At 45.8% G+C, this 18,347-nt stretch overlaps 1 protein-coding gene across 1 annotated transcript in view; it reads right to left on the bottom strand.

Annotated features, from left to right (window-relative positions):
• CFTR (CF transmembrane conductance regulator) overlaps positions 1-18,347 on the bottom strand; it is a 1,072,657-nt gene that overhangs the window by 386,970 nt on the left and 667,340 nt on the right. The window contains exon 12 of the mRNA XM_069627944.1: positions 14,510-14,604. Coding sequence (XP_069484045.1) covers positions 14,510-14,604 — 95 coding nt within the window. The remainder of the gene's footprint in view (positions 1-14,509; positions 14,605-18,347) is intronic.

The following is an 18,347-nucleotide window of genomic DNA, read 5'->3' as shown; positions in this document are numbered from 1 at the left end:
CACATACACCACGGAAGGTGGACATCTTAACATCAGCGTAAGGCGAAGTGGACACTATTAGAGACCATCACCACCCCTCTCCCCTACTTGAGGTAGTGCCCACGGCGAGAACTGTGGCAAGGCAGTGTACAATGCCCAAATGGGCAGTGCCCAAGAAAGGAAAAGGCGCCATAGAGAAGTTCACAACGTCGGTCACTAAAGCAAGCACCATGAGCAACACTGGCTCCGAACAAACCATGTAATCCACCCCTAGAGCCACAATAGCTATCCTGGACCCCCAAGCGGTCTTTGCATCCATGCAGCAGGTCTTTGCTGCTTTGAGTGACAGACTCGATGGAATCAACTCAGACATGACGTCAATCAGAAACCAACTAGAGAAAGCCACAAACCGCATCACAGAGGCGGAAACCCGGATCAGCACGATGGAAGATACACTCGAAACATTGAGGAACACTGTGACAGAAATGGCCAAATACCTGGGAACAGTGAATCTCAAATGTGAAGATTTAGAAGCTAGGTCCCGTCGCACTGAAATTGCAGTGGAGGAACTGCTCAAAGAACTGCTAGGAGACCCAGGCTGGTCATCAATGTTTGTCATCGAACGAGCGCATAGATCCCTGGCACCCCGCCCCAAACCAGGCACCTATCCCAGACCTATCATAGCCAGACTAATGTACTACAGGGACAGGGATCTAGCACTACGAGCAGCAACAGATAAACAAGAACTGAAGCTGGGCTCCAGTGTGATCCGGATCTTCCCAGACTATACGCGGGCAGTCCAACAAAAAAGACGGTCATTCACAGGTGTGAAGAAGATGCTTTGCGAACGCGGGTGCCCTACACAATGCTGTACCCTGCTAGGTTGCGCCTGCAGCACAACAATAAAAATATTTTTTCACGTTCCCGGAAGAAGCGGCCACCTACATAGAGACTAGCATCCCAACGCCACCCAAGCAGCCACCCGGTGCCGCAGGGAATAGCAAGAGTGCCTCGCCATTGCACGAACAAGATGGCAGAAACAAATGATCTGACCCTGCACTAGGGAACATTAGATAAGAGGCTACAGTTGTAGACATATACGGTTCATCACGTTCTTGGAAATAAATTGTAATACCACTGAATGCCTCAGTTTCATCATGGGTACTGGCAACGTCACAAGTTTGGAAACCTTAAGGGCAGTCATGTTATGTTCTTCGGCCTCGGCTGCCAAAGAAGTGACCCCCAATGCGGGTGCATGATCTTGTTCATTTGAGTAAAGGGGATATGGTTGATAGGGGCAGGGGACAATGCATAGTTGAAGTTTGGTGAACAATGAGGTAGGGGGCAGGGGGCGGCAGGAATGTTCGGGGAGTTAAAGTTAAAAATGCACAGACATATACCGAATGGACGAACGAAAGACATATGGGACACTTGATCATAGTTGCTCTAACTAGAAACAGTGCTGAGTACGGCTGAGAAAGATCCAACAGGGATTAAGTTAATAAGCTGGAATGTAAGGGGGCTGGGATTGCTGGTGAAAACAAGGAAAATAATGGCATATTTCAATAGGTCTGGAGCCCGAATTGCATTTCTCAAAGAAACACATTTGCATGGGCACCAGGCAGAGAAGATAGCGCCAGGATGGGGCAATCACCGCTAATACACATTTTACTCTAGTAGAGCCTTGGGGGTACTGACTCTAATACACAAAACCCTACCATTTACAATTTACGCGATAGAGTGATCTGGAAGGACGATATGTGTTTGTCCATGGGAAACTGCCCGAAGTGGAGGTCCTCCTCATCAATCTATACAGCCCCACTATAGACGGCCCCGATTACTATAATAGGGTCTTTCAGAAATGTGCCAAATATCCAACAGCTCACATAATCAGTGGTGGAGATTTCAATACGATACTCGACACCCAGATAGACCGCAACATCCAAAATCCCCAGAACACTCACCCATGCAGCTCATACTATACATACGCTTATAGCAGATCTGGACCTGCGTGATGAATGGAGATCGCTGCACGGATCACAGCATGCATACACATTCTACTCGTCCGTGCATGACATGCACTCTAGGATTGATATCTGGCTGATAACGCAAATGGTCCTGGGATGGGTGACTGGGGCAACGATATTGCCTAGAACACTGACAGACCATTCACCGGTAGTGTTAACCATGCACATCCCGAGAGTCTCCCCACAAAGACCCCTGTGGAGGTTTAAGGCAACCGCTGACCATGTGTACAAGACTACTATGACCCAACATATGAATGAATTTTTCGAAAAAAAACATTGGCTCAGTTGAGAGCCAGGCGATCATGTGGCAGGCCTTTAAGGCATATATCAGAGGCGTTGCCACGTCGACCGAGCTCGGTATGCTTAAAGACATTCAAAGGGAGCTTGGGAGGCGGGAGGAGAACATCGCCAAACTACAAGAACAATATGCCACCGACCCAACTGCTCAAACTAAGTTAGATATTAAAACTCAACTAGAGGAATTTAAAACGACAGCAGAGTGGGAGATACACTGTTTTGACAGGCCAGCTGCAGCAAGGCGGTATGGAGAGCAAGAGCGCTCAGACAAACTCTTAGCTAAAATGGTGAAAGGGGAACGTGGAAACACTAACATTCCAGGTATAACACAGGCAGACGGGGTAGTGGTCACTGGCGAGAGTTAAATAGGGAAAGTCTTTTATGACTTTTGTTCAGTCCTATACTATCCCCAGAGTGCAGCCACAGAGGAAGAAATAGACAGAGACCTAGCGAAGATACCCATCACACTCTTGTCTGCCGAGACAAGGGATGGATTGGAATATCCTCTGAGACAGGCTGAGATAACAGAAGCCGTTAAGTCCTTGCCAAATGGAAAGGTGCCGGGATCTGATGGGCTGGGAGCCGAGTTCTATAATGAATTTGCAGAGGTCTTGGTTCTCTGACTCCAGGCTGTCTGGACCGAGGCCCTTAAAGCAGGCAAACTTCCTCAAACAGCTTGTGAAGCGATCATAACTCTCGCTGATAAATACGTACGCGAAATATTCACAAAAATACTGGCCACAAGACTGCACCCTTTGATGCTACATGTGGTCCATGATGACCCAGCGCGCTTTGTGTGAGATAGATCCACGGCAACCAATATCCGCCGCTGCTATAACATACTGGCATCGGTCACGAAGAACATTCAAGGAGTGGCACTAGCACTAGACATGCAGAAGGCCTTTGACACCGCCTATTGGCCGTTCCTGTTCAGGGAACTGATTAATTATGGGTTCGGACCGAACTTTGTAAGCTGGGTACGGATACTCTACACGCAACCGTATGCCAGAGTGTGTGTCAATGGGACCCTGTCTGCGATCTTGGAGCTGGCCGGAGGCACCAGGCAAGGCTGCCCGCAATCACCCCTACTATTTACACTGGTCATAGAACCACTTGCAGACCTACTGAGGGCTCGACACAGCAAGATCGGGATCCCTCTGGCTGGCAAGATATAGATCATCACCTTATATGCTGTTGACATAATGTTGTACTTAAAGGACACTGAAATTAACCTAGGCAGAGTATTGCACACGATTAAAGAATTCGGGGAATACTCTGGTCTGAAATTAAACTCGACCAAGTCTGAGATGTTCCCTCTCACAGAGGACACACAAAAGCCCACAGAACTACATGGACTGTTATGGGCCCCCACTCAGGTGAAATATCTTGGCGTGGAAATAGCACGCACAGCAAGCACAAATAGTACGTACCCTAAACTTTGTGAAACTTACAGAAGCGCTATGTGCCAAACTCGAACAATGGCGGTCCCTTCCAATCTCACTTATGGGCAGACTCGCTCTGATTAAAATGATCATCTTACCCAAGCCATTTTATCTATTCAGCACAGTTACGGTATGGCCAGGTAGATCATTCCTTTCCAGAATCCAGGGAGCATATAAAACATTTGTTTGGAACGGACAGCCCATGGTGAGTTGGCAAAGACTCACCAAAACATACCCACAAGGCAGTCTCTCCGTCCCTAACTTTGAATTATATTATCTCGCCGTGCAGGTACGTTACGCGACACACTGGGTAGAAGGGAACCCTCAGTCACCACACTCAATGATCGAAACTCACACACTGGGCCCAACGAAGCTCTTACACAGAGCAGCAGAAGCGAAAACCAGAAACGACAACACCACTAACCCGCCACTAGTAACATGCACCGCCTGGACCAGAATGGCTTGGCGACCCAGACACGAGATCTTATACCACCCAAACATGCCACTTTGGGATCCTCACTATCTTACCCCAACACAAAATAAAACACTTGCCACACATTGGGGGGGGGGGACAAGGAAATAAACCGGTTCGGAGATCTATTCTCAGATGAACAATTTGTCAGCTGGGAGGGGATCAAAATGACCGTAGGGGACAACCCTCTACAGAAGTTACAATATTTACAACAGCGCTCGGCCATGGCGAATGTGTGGGAAGCATTACCTACTGAACAACAGGTGCACCTGGGTTTGGGATACATATTCACCGCTGACCAAGACGTCCACTTCCACATTATACAAAATAGTATCAAATACCAGGGAGGCACCACCTCCGGACGCTAGAGGGAAACGGGAACACGATCTGGGCCACACCTTCACAGACCAGCAGTGGACAAAGCTATGCGCACTGACAAGGAATATTTCTTACAGCTCACGCTACCGGTTGATACATTATAAGGTACTACACAGAACCTATTACACCCCAGCCAGGCTTAAAAGCATATATCCTACGGCGGAAGGGAAGTGTCCCATATGTGGGAGTGAGGAGGCGGGCATACTACACATGCTGTGGGCGTGCACACGATTGTCTGATTACTGGGCAGATGTGTGCGGTGCGATAGACGAAATGTCAGATCAGCCTATTGTATGGGACCCAGGTATATGTTTGTTGGGGACAGCAGGCAAAATGAACCCACATGGCGCAAGTTACTTGATCTTAGTCTATTGTTAGCGAAACGGGCAATATTGATGTAATGGAAAAGTAAAGAACCACCCACGAAGAAGGATTGGGAAAAAGATATGAAATGGGCAAAGGACTGTGAAGAGGTGTATGCCGGCCTTTTGCCTGTGCACATCCGCCCTAGAGACATATGGGGCAGATACACGCAATATCTGTCTGATAAATGTGCAAGGAAAGAAGACTCAAATACTATGTATCGAAGAATGCAAAATGTACCCAATATGTGCGATGCAGAATAAGGGTAATGATAACAATGTTAAGTCAAAGGTATGATGCTGTACCTATGCAAGTTAAAATAAAAGTTTCAGAAAAAACAATGAAAGTGTGTTTGCTGGTTTTACTTTGGGCGAGGATTCTTCACCCCTGGGTCTCCCTCTTCCGGGCGCTGACCCTTCTTTACTTTCAGCCTCCCTCCTCCAGGTTCACTATGGCTTGTCCTTTCACTTACAAATTTTAATGTCTTTTTAAACCGTTCGAGTGGACATCTCTCAGCCGAGTTCACCTTAGTCAACACACTGTTTATTGGGACTTTAGACTTTGCCCCCTTCTCGTCAGGATCCCTCTTCTGGGTTCACTCTTGCCAACTTCACCTTCACATTTACTTTCAATGTTTACGGGATTAACTTCCCTTGCTTTCTCTACAGTTCTTAGGTCAAAGGCTTTCGACTGTACAGGGATTTTGCTTGACCTCCTGTATGATCACTTTGACCTAACTTGACGGATCTCCTACTGCGTTGTGGTATCTGTAGTTTCACTCAGATGGGGTTCGACCAGAGTCTCTCGAGTTAGCACCCACGTGGTGCTGGTTCCCTCTGCAGCTGGTCTCCCCTCAACATTCTTCAGAGTTCATTGAACTTGGTTCAAACTTGCCACTTTGCGAATCTCATTCAACACAGCCCGGTTCTTGTCAGCTCTCCCCTCGACTCACCGGCTGTGATTAACCACTTGGCTTTCTCTGTAACTGGAGTCAAGTCCAGTACCACAGTAGCAGGAGTTTCCTTCGCTCCCGCTTATCAGCATCAACGCTCTCCATGTACCGTTTACATCTGTTGCAGCACAGTTGGGCTAGTGTCCAAGTTCAGTCAAAGTGGTCATACAGGAGGTCAAGCAAAATCCTTGTACAGTCGAAAGTCTTTGATCTATGAATTAAAGAAAGCAAAGGAAGTGAATCCCGCCACATGAGAAAGCAAGGGAAGTGAATCCTGTAACCATTTGTGAATGTGAAGTTGGTAAGAGCGAACCCGACCGAGGGATGCTGACGAGAAGGGGGCTCCACTGGAACTGTTTAAAAAGACATTAAGATTTAAGAAAGAAGGATCTACGCCCGGAAGAGGGGGATTCGAGGCTGAAGAAGCCTCACCCTAAGTGAAACTAAGAATTTTAATTTCGATAAAGGACCTTTTGATTTTGTTATTTGAACACGTCAGGCCATCAAAGGCAAGAGACTTTCTAGGGAAATGAGACGTTTTCATTGAGGCTCCTGATAAGCTGGAACAGAACTGTTGACACATGCCGAAGAAGCTCGAGTGTGTGCTGTGCTCCAAGATCCCACCTTACCCTGTACTTAAAACGTGGGAAGGGAGACCCAAGCTGCCGCATCCTGACATATTATTTGAGACCACTTCTTTCTTTTCTTGAAAACTATCCTGCAACCCTTTTTGTATTAGCTGTGAGGTTTGGAAATAGGTTAGTTAGTATAGGCCCTTTTATTTTGACACAACACTACTAGGACTGTCTTATTTTCATTTCATCCTACAGCCCTATTCTGATTTCTGTGAAGCGTACATTGCTGATATTGTCATTTATAGTAAAGCCTGTGAAGACCATCTCTTCCATCTTTATATAATCATGAAAGTCCTCAGGAATACTCGTCCTAACTGCTAATCCAGCTAAATGCAGATTGGCCCAATCAGCCGTAAAATACCTTGGCTTTTTCGTAAGGAATGGGAATGTACAACCCAAACATGAAACGGTAAAGGCCTTCTTGGATACTCCAACTCCCAAAACCAAAAGAGATCTCAGGGCTTTCCTTGGTCTAATAGGATATTAACCTAGGTTTATCCCAAACTATTCGGATAAAAGAGCCTGGCTAACAGAAAAATTTAAAAATGCCGAACCTCAAAAACTCCATTGCAACAATGACGACGAGATATGCTATAAAATCTTAAAGCAGACATTATGCCAAAACCCAATCCTAAAGGTAGTCGACTTCTCGAAAGAGTTTGTGCTTCAGACACACACATCTCTTACAGGGTTAGGAGCCGTCTTGTCCCAAATTTGCGATTAGAACATCCCATACTATACACCAGTCGCAAGTTATTCCCACGTGAAAAAAACGATTCTGTGGTAGAACCAGAGGCCCTAGCCATCAAGTGGGCCATTATACATCTTACATATTACTTATTGGGACAAAAGTTTACACTGGTCACGACCACTCACCCTTAGTTTGGATTAGCCAACATAAAGAGTCTAACCCTCGGGTCATGCGATGGTTTCTAGACCTACAATCCTATTGTTTCACAGTCGAACATCAGAAAGGAAAAGACCAGGGAAACGTGCATTTTCTTTCTGGGTTCCCCTGTGAAGCAAATGTGGCTAAATCGCATGGAGGAAGGGCATGTGAGAAACCTGAAGGTGTCTCCCTAGCTAGTGCCTGGGGATCTGTCATCCAGGTGGCCAGGACACAGACTTCGCTATTTGATCCAGTTCCGTGGGGTGGACTTGTGAGGGAGTATCACCTGGATGGGGGGTGCTCCTCTGAGAGTGGGAGTGGAACACCGACGGGTGAGATGCGCTATCCCCCATCTTTCAACACCTTTTCCACATCTGACCACTTAGGACATTCAAAACCCCTACCCCCCTCCCCTTTTTCCGACACAAACACTTTTGCACAACACAATGGAGAACGGACTAACACCAGAGCCATTTACCTGACATGTCCCAATGCAAAGTCAGGCAATTGATCAGAATCACACATACCCGACGGCCCTTTCCCTTCCGCACAGGGATAAAAGGTGGAGAAAAAGAGCTCAGTTTGAGCAAGGCAAACCGCATGACGAGACAGTTATCCAGGTCCGGTAGTTCAAGAGGAGGAGAATGGCGGCAAATATTGAGAGGCTAACAAGGAGAGACACGGCCTTGCCCTTTCCGACGCAGACCCGCGAAACCTCAGCAGAGGGAATCGTAAGAATGAGGACAATAGCCCAAGTGTGATGCAGCAGATGCCAACGGTACACGGAGCGTGTCGACGCTGATAAGCGGGAGCGAGGGAAACTCCTGCTACTGTGGTATTGGCCTTGGCTCCAGTTACGGAGAAAGCCAAGCAGTTCATCATAGGGTGAGTCGAGGGGAGAGCCGATAAGAACCGGGCTGTGTTGAATGAGAATCGCAAAGTGGCAAGTTTGAACAAAGTTCAATGTACTGTGACGAATGTTAAGGGGAGACTAGCTGCAGAGGGAAATCGGCACCACGTGGGTGCTGGCTCGTGAGACTCTGGTTGATCCCTGTGTGAATGAAACTGCAGAAACCAGAAGGCCATAGGAGAGCCGCCAAGTTAGGTCAAAGTGGTCATACAGGGGGTGAAGCAAAATCCCTGTACAGTTGAAAGTCTTTGATCTACGAACTAAAGAAAGTGAAGGAAGTGAATCCCGCCACATGAGAAAGGAATGGAAGTGAATCCCATAACCATTTATGAATGTGAAGTTGGTAAGAGCAAACTCAACCGAGGGATGCTGACAAGAAGGGGGCAAGTCTAAAGTCCCAAGAAACAGTGTGTTGACAAGAGTAAACCCGGCCGAGGGACGTCCACTGGAACTGTTTAAAAAGACATTAAGATTTGTGAAAGAAGGATCTACGCCCAGAAGAGGGGCTTCCAGGGGTGAAGAATCCTCACCCTAAGTGAAACCAAGAAACAAATGTTCATTTCGATAAAGGACCTTTTGTTTTGTTATTTGAACATGTCAGGCCCTCGAAGGCAAGAGATTTTCTAGGGAAACGAGACTTGGCCATCGAGGCTCCTGGTGAGCTGGAACAGAACTTGCGACTTGTGCCGAAGAAGCTCGAGTGTGTGCTGTGCTCCAAGATCCCACCTTACCCCGTACTACGCGGGGAAGGGAGACCCAAGCTGCTGCATCCTGACATATTATTTGAGAACACTTCTTTCTTTTTTTGGAAACTATCCTGCACCCCTTTTTGTATTAGCTGTGAGGTTTGGCAAAAGGTTTCTTAGTATAGGCCCTTTTATTTTGACACAACGCTACTAGGACTGCCTTATTTTCATTTGATGGTCGACGCTTGCTCCCATCTTAAATTTAGGTTTAGTTAAGGTGTTTTTCCACCCTGCAAACATTGTTCAATAAACACCCTTGACCTGTGATCACTTGTGTCTGTACTGTTGCCACCATGAGTTCCTCACACAGCACACTTGGGCTATTGTCCTCGGTCTTACGATTCCCTCTGCCGAGGTTTTGCGGGTCTGTGTCGAAAAGGGCAAGGTTGTGTCTCTCCTTGTCAGCCTCTCGATATTTGCCACCTTTCTCCTCCTCTTGAACTGCCGGGCCTAGATAGCTGTCTTATCGTGCGGTCTGCCTTGCTCGTACTGTGCTCTCTTGCTCCACCTTTTATCCCTTTGGGGAAGGGAAAGGTCTGTCAGATATGTGTGATTCAGGTTAATTGCCTGACTTTGCCTGGCGCTGGGGTTGGGACATGTCAGGTAAACAGTCTTGGGGTTAGTCCATGGTCTTTCATAGTGCATGAAAGTGCTCATGTTGGAAAAGGGGGAAGTAAAGTGTGGATTATGCGGCGGGATAGAATGTGGAAACGGTGCTACATGGAATTACAACCCTCGTATTAGAGGGGTTTGTGGTGATATTGGAAGGGGGGTTTTGAGGTGAGTAGAAAGGTTTGTGAGTTAAACAGGAATGTCCGGAATTATTAGAATGAAGTAAACAGGGGGAATTGTAGGATTGGTAGTATTTTGCCTGAGCGGATAGAGAGTACAGGAAATAGTGACTTGAAGGGCGTGGAAAAGAATGACCGTGAGTATGCGGGTAAGGAACAGAAAAGCAGGGATTCTGGTGGGTGCAGTTTTGAAGTGCAACAGGGTTTAGGTTCCTAGGGTATTTACCAGATATGGAGGGGACTTCGGGTTGGGACAGAAGAGATCTAATTGGAGGAAGAGAGGCAGATGTAACCTAGGAAGGTTTCAAGGATCTCGCCCTCCTCTCCTTCTCCGGTACAATACCACATCTCCCTTTTGGTTATTCCCTCTAGTGAAACCCCAGTCTTCCCCATCCCTGTGAGCCCTTCTCGCTCTTTCACCTCTGGAGTTGTGATCTGAGCGAATCAGCCCTTCAGTGGCACCTGAATTAGGGTTTCTCGAGGTTTGCTATGTGAGATACCCAAAGGTATTTCACAGTAGTGTAACCATCTATCTGTAATACTGAAGACAGCATAGTTTCCTGCAATAAAATGATGTCGGCATCATCAAAAATTGAGGCTATTGAAGAGTAACCTTGCTGGAGCATTTTTATATGTTAACAGCAGTTCCAAGAAAACATCTTTTAAAACGTATGGCTAAAGTCGTTGAGTAAAGAATTTTGACCGACTATCTCTGTTCAAGGACCCGGGCAACCAAGACCAGTCTGCGGCTTTTCCCTCATCACCAGGAGTATAGTTTTCATTAATCATCACCATTCTCGAACTGCTGGACTGGGCATCACGTTTCATTAAAAGAGAAGGGTAGAGATTCTGTAATTCGTGGAAGCGTCAAGAGGCTTAGCAAATTTGGCCTTCAAATTGTGTGATGACAAATTGTGCAGGTCAAAGCCCATCATCCTAAAGTGATCTAATTGCCCCCAGACAAAAGCAGCCACTATGAGTGAGGAAAAATGTTACACCACTCTCTCTACACCTTCATCAAGTATGCCAATCCATTCAATGTCTCGTGAATTTTAGCCGCAAAGGAGGAAAAGAAGCAAACATTTGCAGAATAAGAAGCAAACATTTGCAGAATAGTGGACCTATTCAGAATCAATCTGTGATTAGTTTGATTAATGTTTTCAAGATCAATGATGTTGCTGTAAAAAGTTAATTGGTTCCCCCTTGCACTTGGCAGAATCCTTTCCACGATAACCTAACTGCACAGCTTCATCTGACAAATTAGGTTGCATCTGCACCGTAGATAGATGCTTGTCTTCCAAAGATTGAAGGGTTACCAATAAACCTATAGACAAAGGCGAGCAAGGGTCCACGTTCTCCGTGTCTGCATGATTGTAAGGCACGTGTGGAACTTTAGCTGGTCTAACAGGCTGGAATTTCTTTTTTTTTTCCCCTTGTTCGTAGGATGGTCTTTCTTCCTCTTTTTCTTGTGCTATTCAGAGGGAGGTGGAATAAACTCATGACGGTTGGTTCAGGTTTAGACACTCATGAGGCATTTAGATCGATCACCTTGTCAATTGTGGGGAGGGAACGCATGAATGTCCTTGAAGGGCGTTTCTATCTAAATTAGAATTAGGAAGAATTTTAGTTTTCTTTCTCCCATCCTGCTTCTTCCTCATTTTTCCTTCTCATTGGAACATAGCTGGAATTCGTGGAGCCTGAATCTTTGTTACCATCATCCATGGTCACAGCAACTTCAGCAGTTGTTTGTACCTCAGGTGAAACAATGATAGCAGGAGATACGCTTAGCCTTTGTCTCGCTACAGATGTCAGTCCTTAACCTTTGAATGAGGTTTCAAGATCAGCCAAAACTAGGATTGGTTCTTGTGCACTGTCTTCAAGGTCCTGCATAGGAGGAACACGTCTTACCCGTTCTCTTTCCGAACTACATTAGGTGCCATTTTCCTTTTTGGCAATCTCAGCTAGCAGAGCACTATTGTGCTGTTCGGCTACAAGTTCTACAACATCATTTAGGACACTGTTGTGATATTTCAAAACCATTACATGCACTCTGACTCCAATACAGACGAACAAAACTCCTACCTCTCTCTTCTTTGGGATTGATGGTTCTTTAATCTTCCGAAGTAATGGGAAAATAACTAGAAACCCCTCCACAATCTGACTTTGCAGAGTCCAAAAGAGGTGGAGCCTCCAGGGAAAACCCTTTACGGGGAAAAACCCTTTGAAGGGCTGCTGGGGAGCGTAGTTTCCTGAGGACTGCTCCCTGGAGATGTTTCTGATTGATAATAATTAGCCCCTTCGGTTGAACTTCCTAATCTCCTCCTAGATCTATAGGCGCTAGGTGCAAGTAAACACAGAGAGGGATTAATGACATGAAGGATAGATGTTACAGACCCAAAGAGAGTATATCGGTTGATCTCTAAAAGGCTTACCCTACAAACACCTAAATCAGGCCCGGAAGAATGGAGGGTTAAGTTCCTGGATGGCAGATTTGGAGAAAACATGGGGAATAGTTGCAAAGCCTAACAAAGTGTAAAGAATGAAAATTAGACTTAGTCTTTCCCCTCCCAAACCTGATCCTGCTAAATGAGATGGAATGTCACTTAAGCTTACCACCCGAAGGAGACTCTGGAGAGACTAACACCCCGCTTGTACTGGGAGGAAGGAAGTAGCGTAATGGTCCATGTAGAGAGATGAATGAATCCTTAAGAAAGGAAGATTGTAATGAATGGAAAAATACTTGGTAAAGCACGAGAAATGCCAATGAAGGAAATTTGACTCTATATTTAGGGTCGTACCAGGACCTGCGTCCTAATATCCCTGGATGAGGGATAGCCTCGTAAACACAATAATTCCTCTGATTCCACAGAAGGCGGAGAAGAAGGCGGGGGATCGAAGCCACGATCTGATGATTGCCTAAAGCGGACGGTAAAGGGAGTTCCAACAACAAGTAAGAGCGGAGAAACAGACACAGGATAGCCAAATTAGTAGTTATACTAACAAGGAAAGAAGTGGAAAGGCAGCGGGCACGAAGGCGTACTTACGTCTGCAAAGCGCGGCTGGACTCTGGTATGAGCCAGTCTGGGGGCGTGGCTACAGCCTCTTCCTCATGTGAAACAACGGCTGAACCGTTACTTGCCGCAATGTGATTTTCCATGTTGGATGAGTAAAATGGACGCCGTACATCTCGCCCGTTATCCCAAGGTTCGTGTATTCCACGAATCATCACAACTGGTCTATCAATCTAGTAATCTGGGAATACACCATTATGGTATTCATTGTTCTGCTATTTTCTTGTGAGAAAATCTTAATTTTGCTTACTGCCCCTGTTAACTCATAAAGGGAAGGCGTTCATGTCTAATGCAGGAGTGGGCAAATGAATGAGACAAGGTGGTCAGGCAGCCAATTAGGAGATGCAAAAATTGAAATACAATATGAAGAGTCCAATAAAAAGGGTGGGGGTGATGGACAGTTAGATGGAGGCAGTATGCAGGCTGAAGGAATCGGATCCCGGGTTCCTTATGATTATTCAGGGTGCTGCTCTGTAGGACTGCTCATGCAGTAAGGCTAGCATTATAAACAACACATAGAGGACAATTGCATAATTGTGTATGATGGACCATACATTGGGTCTCATTACAAGTTTGGCAGATTTACCAGTCAATGATTTACCAACGGTGATACTGCCTCTATTTTTTGGAGGTAATCTGAAGGAAGCACCTCCAACCAAGTGCTGCAGGTTTTTCATTCAGTTTACCTCCAGAGTCAGAATTTAGTGGTGCAGTAAAAGTCATGGGCCCTCATTACGACCTTGGCGGAGATCCATGGTGCTATTTGCACCATGGTCCATGGCGCTAAGCTGCCAACTCCGCCATGGTGGTTGGCGGACTTACCGCCCCATTCCGACCTTGGCGGGGCGGTAAGTCCCCAATCCCCATTTACCCTTCCCCATTCCCATTTTTGCCCCATAGGGTATAATGGGAGTGGGGAAGGCGTTAATTACGCCACCATAAATTACGGTGGCGTAATTAACAACAAGGTCCCTTAGCGCCATGGATTTTACCGCCTGCAAAAAGCAGGCGTAAAAATCACCATGGCGCTACGGGAACTCGTACTCAGGCGGAAAGGGGCGCCATGGTTTACGCCGGCGTAAACCCCTTTCCGCCAGGGTCATAATGAGGGCCATGGTCATTCAGTCAACCACCCGCATGGTAAAACTCATAAGGAAAACCACAGTATTCACATTATCGGCATCGTAAATTATACTGTAGAGCAAACTAAAAAAACACTTAAACCTCCCTTCTCCAGAACGTTCAGTAGCAGAATTGCACAGCAATACTTACAAATAGCTTTACAGACCAATGTTTTCGTTATGTGCACCATAGAAATATTCACAATCACGTGTTCACTGAAACTTGATTTGTTATTATTGATTTGCAAATTACAATAATGTTGCCAAATATACCTGACTTAAAAGTCTCTTAATGCAACACTTCCATACCCGAGAGGTGACCAAAATGCCCGGTGTGACAGCTGCTACATGTCAACGTCATCCTCACTCTCAGCTGATAGAGCATGCAGAATATGAGCATTCATGTTGATAACAGCAGGAAAGAAATGATGGTTACCTAGCTAGTGAGATTCGTGCACGTTGGCCTCCACTCAAAGTTATTCCACCGTCTCCTAGAACCGTGTTGTCTTTTTCCGGAAACTTTGAAAGTTCCTGTTGAAAAAATAAGCAGAAGGAGTGAGTCCAAGCACAATAAACATTTGGGCTCTGATCTTAAGACCTTTTTCGGCACATGTGTTTCGATTGACAAGCACACCATGTTCACCTGCGCCATAAAGGTTGCACATATTCAGATGCCATGTTTACCTCCTTTGCACAACTGGTCAAACCAGGAGGTCTGTCCACACATTTAAGTGCTTTCCACAATCAAAAGGGGATGCACAAAACACGAAAGGGTTGTGTGTTACCCCTGCACACCTTTTTTTAAGTGGGACAGCAGTGGTATAAAACATTGTTGTCTTACTTGCATTTCTATCACCGAAAAGAGAGAGATTTTTTTTCTTGGGTTTTAAACATTTTATAATGACAGTCTCTTTCTGGGCTCGTTGGGGATCCTGACGTTCATTAGTGTTAGGAGCATGCTTCAACACTAGTGAATGTACGGTGACAGGCAATGGAATCATTTCCACTGGTGTACAGCCCCTTGGAGGCCACCATTTCTGAATAAAACAACCTGCACAGTTCCGAAAATCAGACCTCTAAAAAGTGGATTTTATGAGCTTTTTAGGTCCCAATTTCTATGCAGCTGGCCCATAATTTGGGAAGTAATCTTGGTCTATAAGGAGTTCTAAAAGAGCATGTCATTATAAAATGTTTAAAACACAACAAAACAATGCTGTCCCTTTTCGGTGATAGAAATTGAACTTTCTTGTTGATGCCTTTATGGTATGGAGAAAAATCAGTGAGCATTGAGTGAACCAAGGGCCACTGTTTATAATAACTTAATAATACGTTTTGTGTTGTGTGTGGTGTGAGCATTGATTGCAAAGAATCCAAACTTATGGAATTGCTTTTTGTTTTGAGGTTAAAGGCACTTTTCCTCACATTACTCTGCCAACCGAAGTAGCATAAGTGATGTGTTTGGTAATAATAATTTGGGTAGTCTACAGGTCCTAGCACATAGTAATGGGTAATGTTCAGTAGATTCATTTGGATGAGCTAAACTCCAACATCAGTATAGTAAAAGAGACTTCGAAATTAGAAATTATTAAATGGGATGTGGTGAGCTTCAACGTTAGGTTCTTACAAGTGGCAAGACAGTGATATCAGTAGTTAGTATGCAAATTTAAAATAACAGCAATTATGGTAATGTGACTTTTTCATATAGCATTCAATAATCATATTCCATAGATATTGGAGATCAGGTTGACCATAGTCAACTCTAGCAACCTGGCAGGATCCACAGAGGATCTGATAATGCAACAACCAAGGCCCGCTTACCTCCTCCAATCACTTCCCAACTTTCCATAAATCAAGAAACCTTTCTGCAGGTCTTCACCCCTGCATGCAATGTGCAATAGCTGGAAGCTGCTTATTTGATGTAAGTGTCATTCTTAACATCATACCATGCCTGTCATTCCCCCACTTAACCCCCTGGCAGCCGTCACCCTCATAGTCTCCAGACTTGACTACATCAACAGCCTTTTACAGAGGTGTCCTACATTAAATGTTGAACAGTCTGGGAGTACAAACCTCAGAGGCAAGACTCCAGCCCTGGCTGGAAGGAGGGTAACACATGACCCTAGGGTTCTGGACCCTTATTGGCTCCTGTCAAAAGCCTGATCTAAAAGTCAAAAGCTGAGCTAACATATTTTTTCTGGGATGGTAAGATCCAGGATTGCCTTAGCTGTCTGTATTAGTGAGTTATACTTGACATGAACACCTATGAAAGTCAGTAAGTGACGAGATTACAGATCTAATGTGATCAGTAAGCAGGAAAGGATTTAGCAGTGTCTAGTGAGGTCCTAACCTTTTAGGAGCTGCCCCAGGTGGTGGATTTGGCTCTAGAATTGGAGATTAGGAAGTTCAAATTTGATGGCCAAACGATCAGACCATGTCAGTGGGGTTGGAGAATGAAAAGTAAAGGTTTTCTTGCATGTGAAAATTAAACCTAATAAGTAGCCTGCTTTATTAGTAGGTTCACTAACATATTCGAAAAATAAGCCGCCTAAGCTGTTAATAGGAGTTCTATAAGGTTGAGAACTGCAGCGGTCTGCATGAATATTAAAGTCTCTTAAAAAAAACAGATTTTTACATTTCATTTTCAAATCGGCAAGTAGATCTGGAGGCATTTGTGAAAAAGCACATCACATCCTCGGTCTGACCTGCCGGGGCACTGGACCTGCTGGCATGGTTTTCACGGAAGCACCGGCACCGTTAGCAACAGTGCCAGTGCTTCCTTGTCCCCATGGGACTCCACGGGCATGGGGACTTACACTTTCCGCCGCCTGACATCCCGGGCCGCCAGGATTGTAATGTCCCGGTGGCACCGGGATATCAGGCGGCGGAAATTGTGTTACGAGTTTGGCCAAACTCGTAATGAGGCCCTCACTGTGCTTAAAGTGAAGAAGCACTAAATGAAAGGCGGAAAATTATAAATATTAGTTCAAAAGAAATCTATGTTGCCCTGACAACAACAAAGATATCTGTAAAATACACAGGGCCTGACTTTACTTTAACTTTACTGCATGCAATAAAACATCAGGAACGGGAACGGTCCACATGATTCCGAGGCATATAGACCATTCTGTTGGTCCCCATTTAGGAGTCCTTTAGGCCTCCACAGGGATCAGGAATCATCATCACCTGCAGTAATTACGGTATGTAACAATTAACACAGGTGCTAATGCTTTTTTGTGTTGGTAATTACGCCACACCAAAGCTGTCACAAAAATGATACTCAATGCTGAAACTCATAGTTTGGTGGAGTTGCAGAACATGTGGTACCCAGAAATAGGGCCTCATTCCAGGTTTTGCAGTAATATGCCAGTGATTCCGTGGATCTGATGGTACCGTTTCCGGCAAACCCAGCCATGCCGGAATCAGTGCCACTGCCATTCTGGAAACACTGTGCATAACCACTACTCATGCTGTTTCTATCATCATAAATGCTGGTGGAACAGTTTACGGCATCCGTCACATGGAAACACCAGCACCGGAAACACCGGGACCGGAAACAGCATCTTTGCCGGAACTGAAAGCTTGTCACCAGCCATCTTGAAAAACACAATCCACATAAAATTACCCACTTCTCTGTAACACCGGCATCATGTCAGCAGCATTAAAGTTGCGCGTACCCGAAGTCCGCCAGGGGAAACCACATTTTAAGGAGCCTGAACTGACAGTGCTGACAGACACCAAAGTGGACAATGCGGAAAGACGGCAATATGGGAGGAGGTGCTAAAGAAGGTGTCAGTTGTGGGCCGCGTCTGCCGCACCGCCAAAGATTGCCACAAGTGGTGGGACGACCCCTGTATGAGACTATGCAACCTGCTCTCGGCACACAGGAGGGAATGCATGGCAACTGGAGTTGGGACGGCCTCCCCAATGAAACTGAAGTCATGGGAGGAGAGGCGCAGCACTGTGCTGCATCTGGAAGGCATCGAGGTTGTTGGAACGGTGGAGGCCGGTGCAGGGACACATGCATAGAGCGGTGAGTACAATGTGCAACTCAAAATATATGACTGAAGGCATGCCAATGTAGCGCACACCACACATGGACTCGTCTAACTGCACAACAACAGCCCACATGCAACTCATACAGTGGCCTACAAACCATAGTCGTCGGCCGAGTGCGCACAAACATTGTCCCCCATAAACACAGAAACACACAAATGCCCACATGAGGGCTGGTTATGTGCAGACAATGAAGACATGTCAAGCAACACATGCACAAG

The sequence above is a fragment of the Ambystoma mexicanum genome, chromosome 12, assembly GCF_040938575.1.
Source record: "Ambystoma mexicanum isolate Mex_15411 chromosome 12, UKY_AmexF1_1, whole genome shotgun sequence".
NCBI classification, from domain to species: Eukaryota; Metazoa; Chordata; class Amphibia; order Caudata; family Ambystomatidae; genus Ambystoma; species Ambystoma mexicanum.
This window is presented reverse-complemented; position numbering and strand designations above follow the sequence as displayed.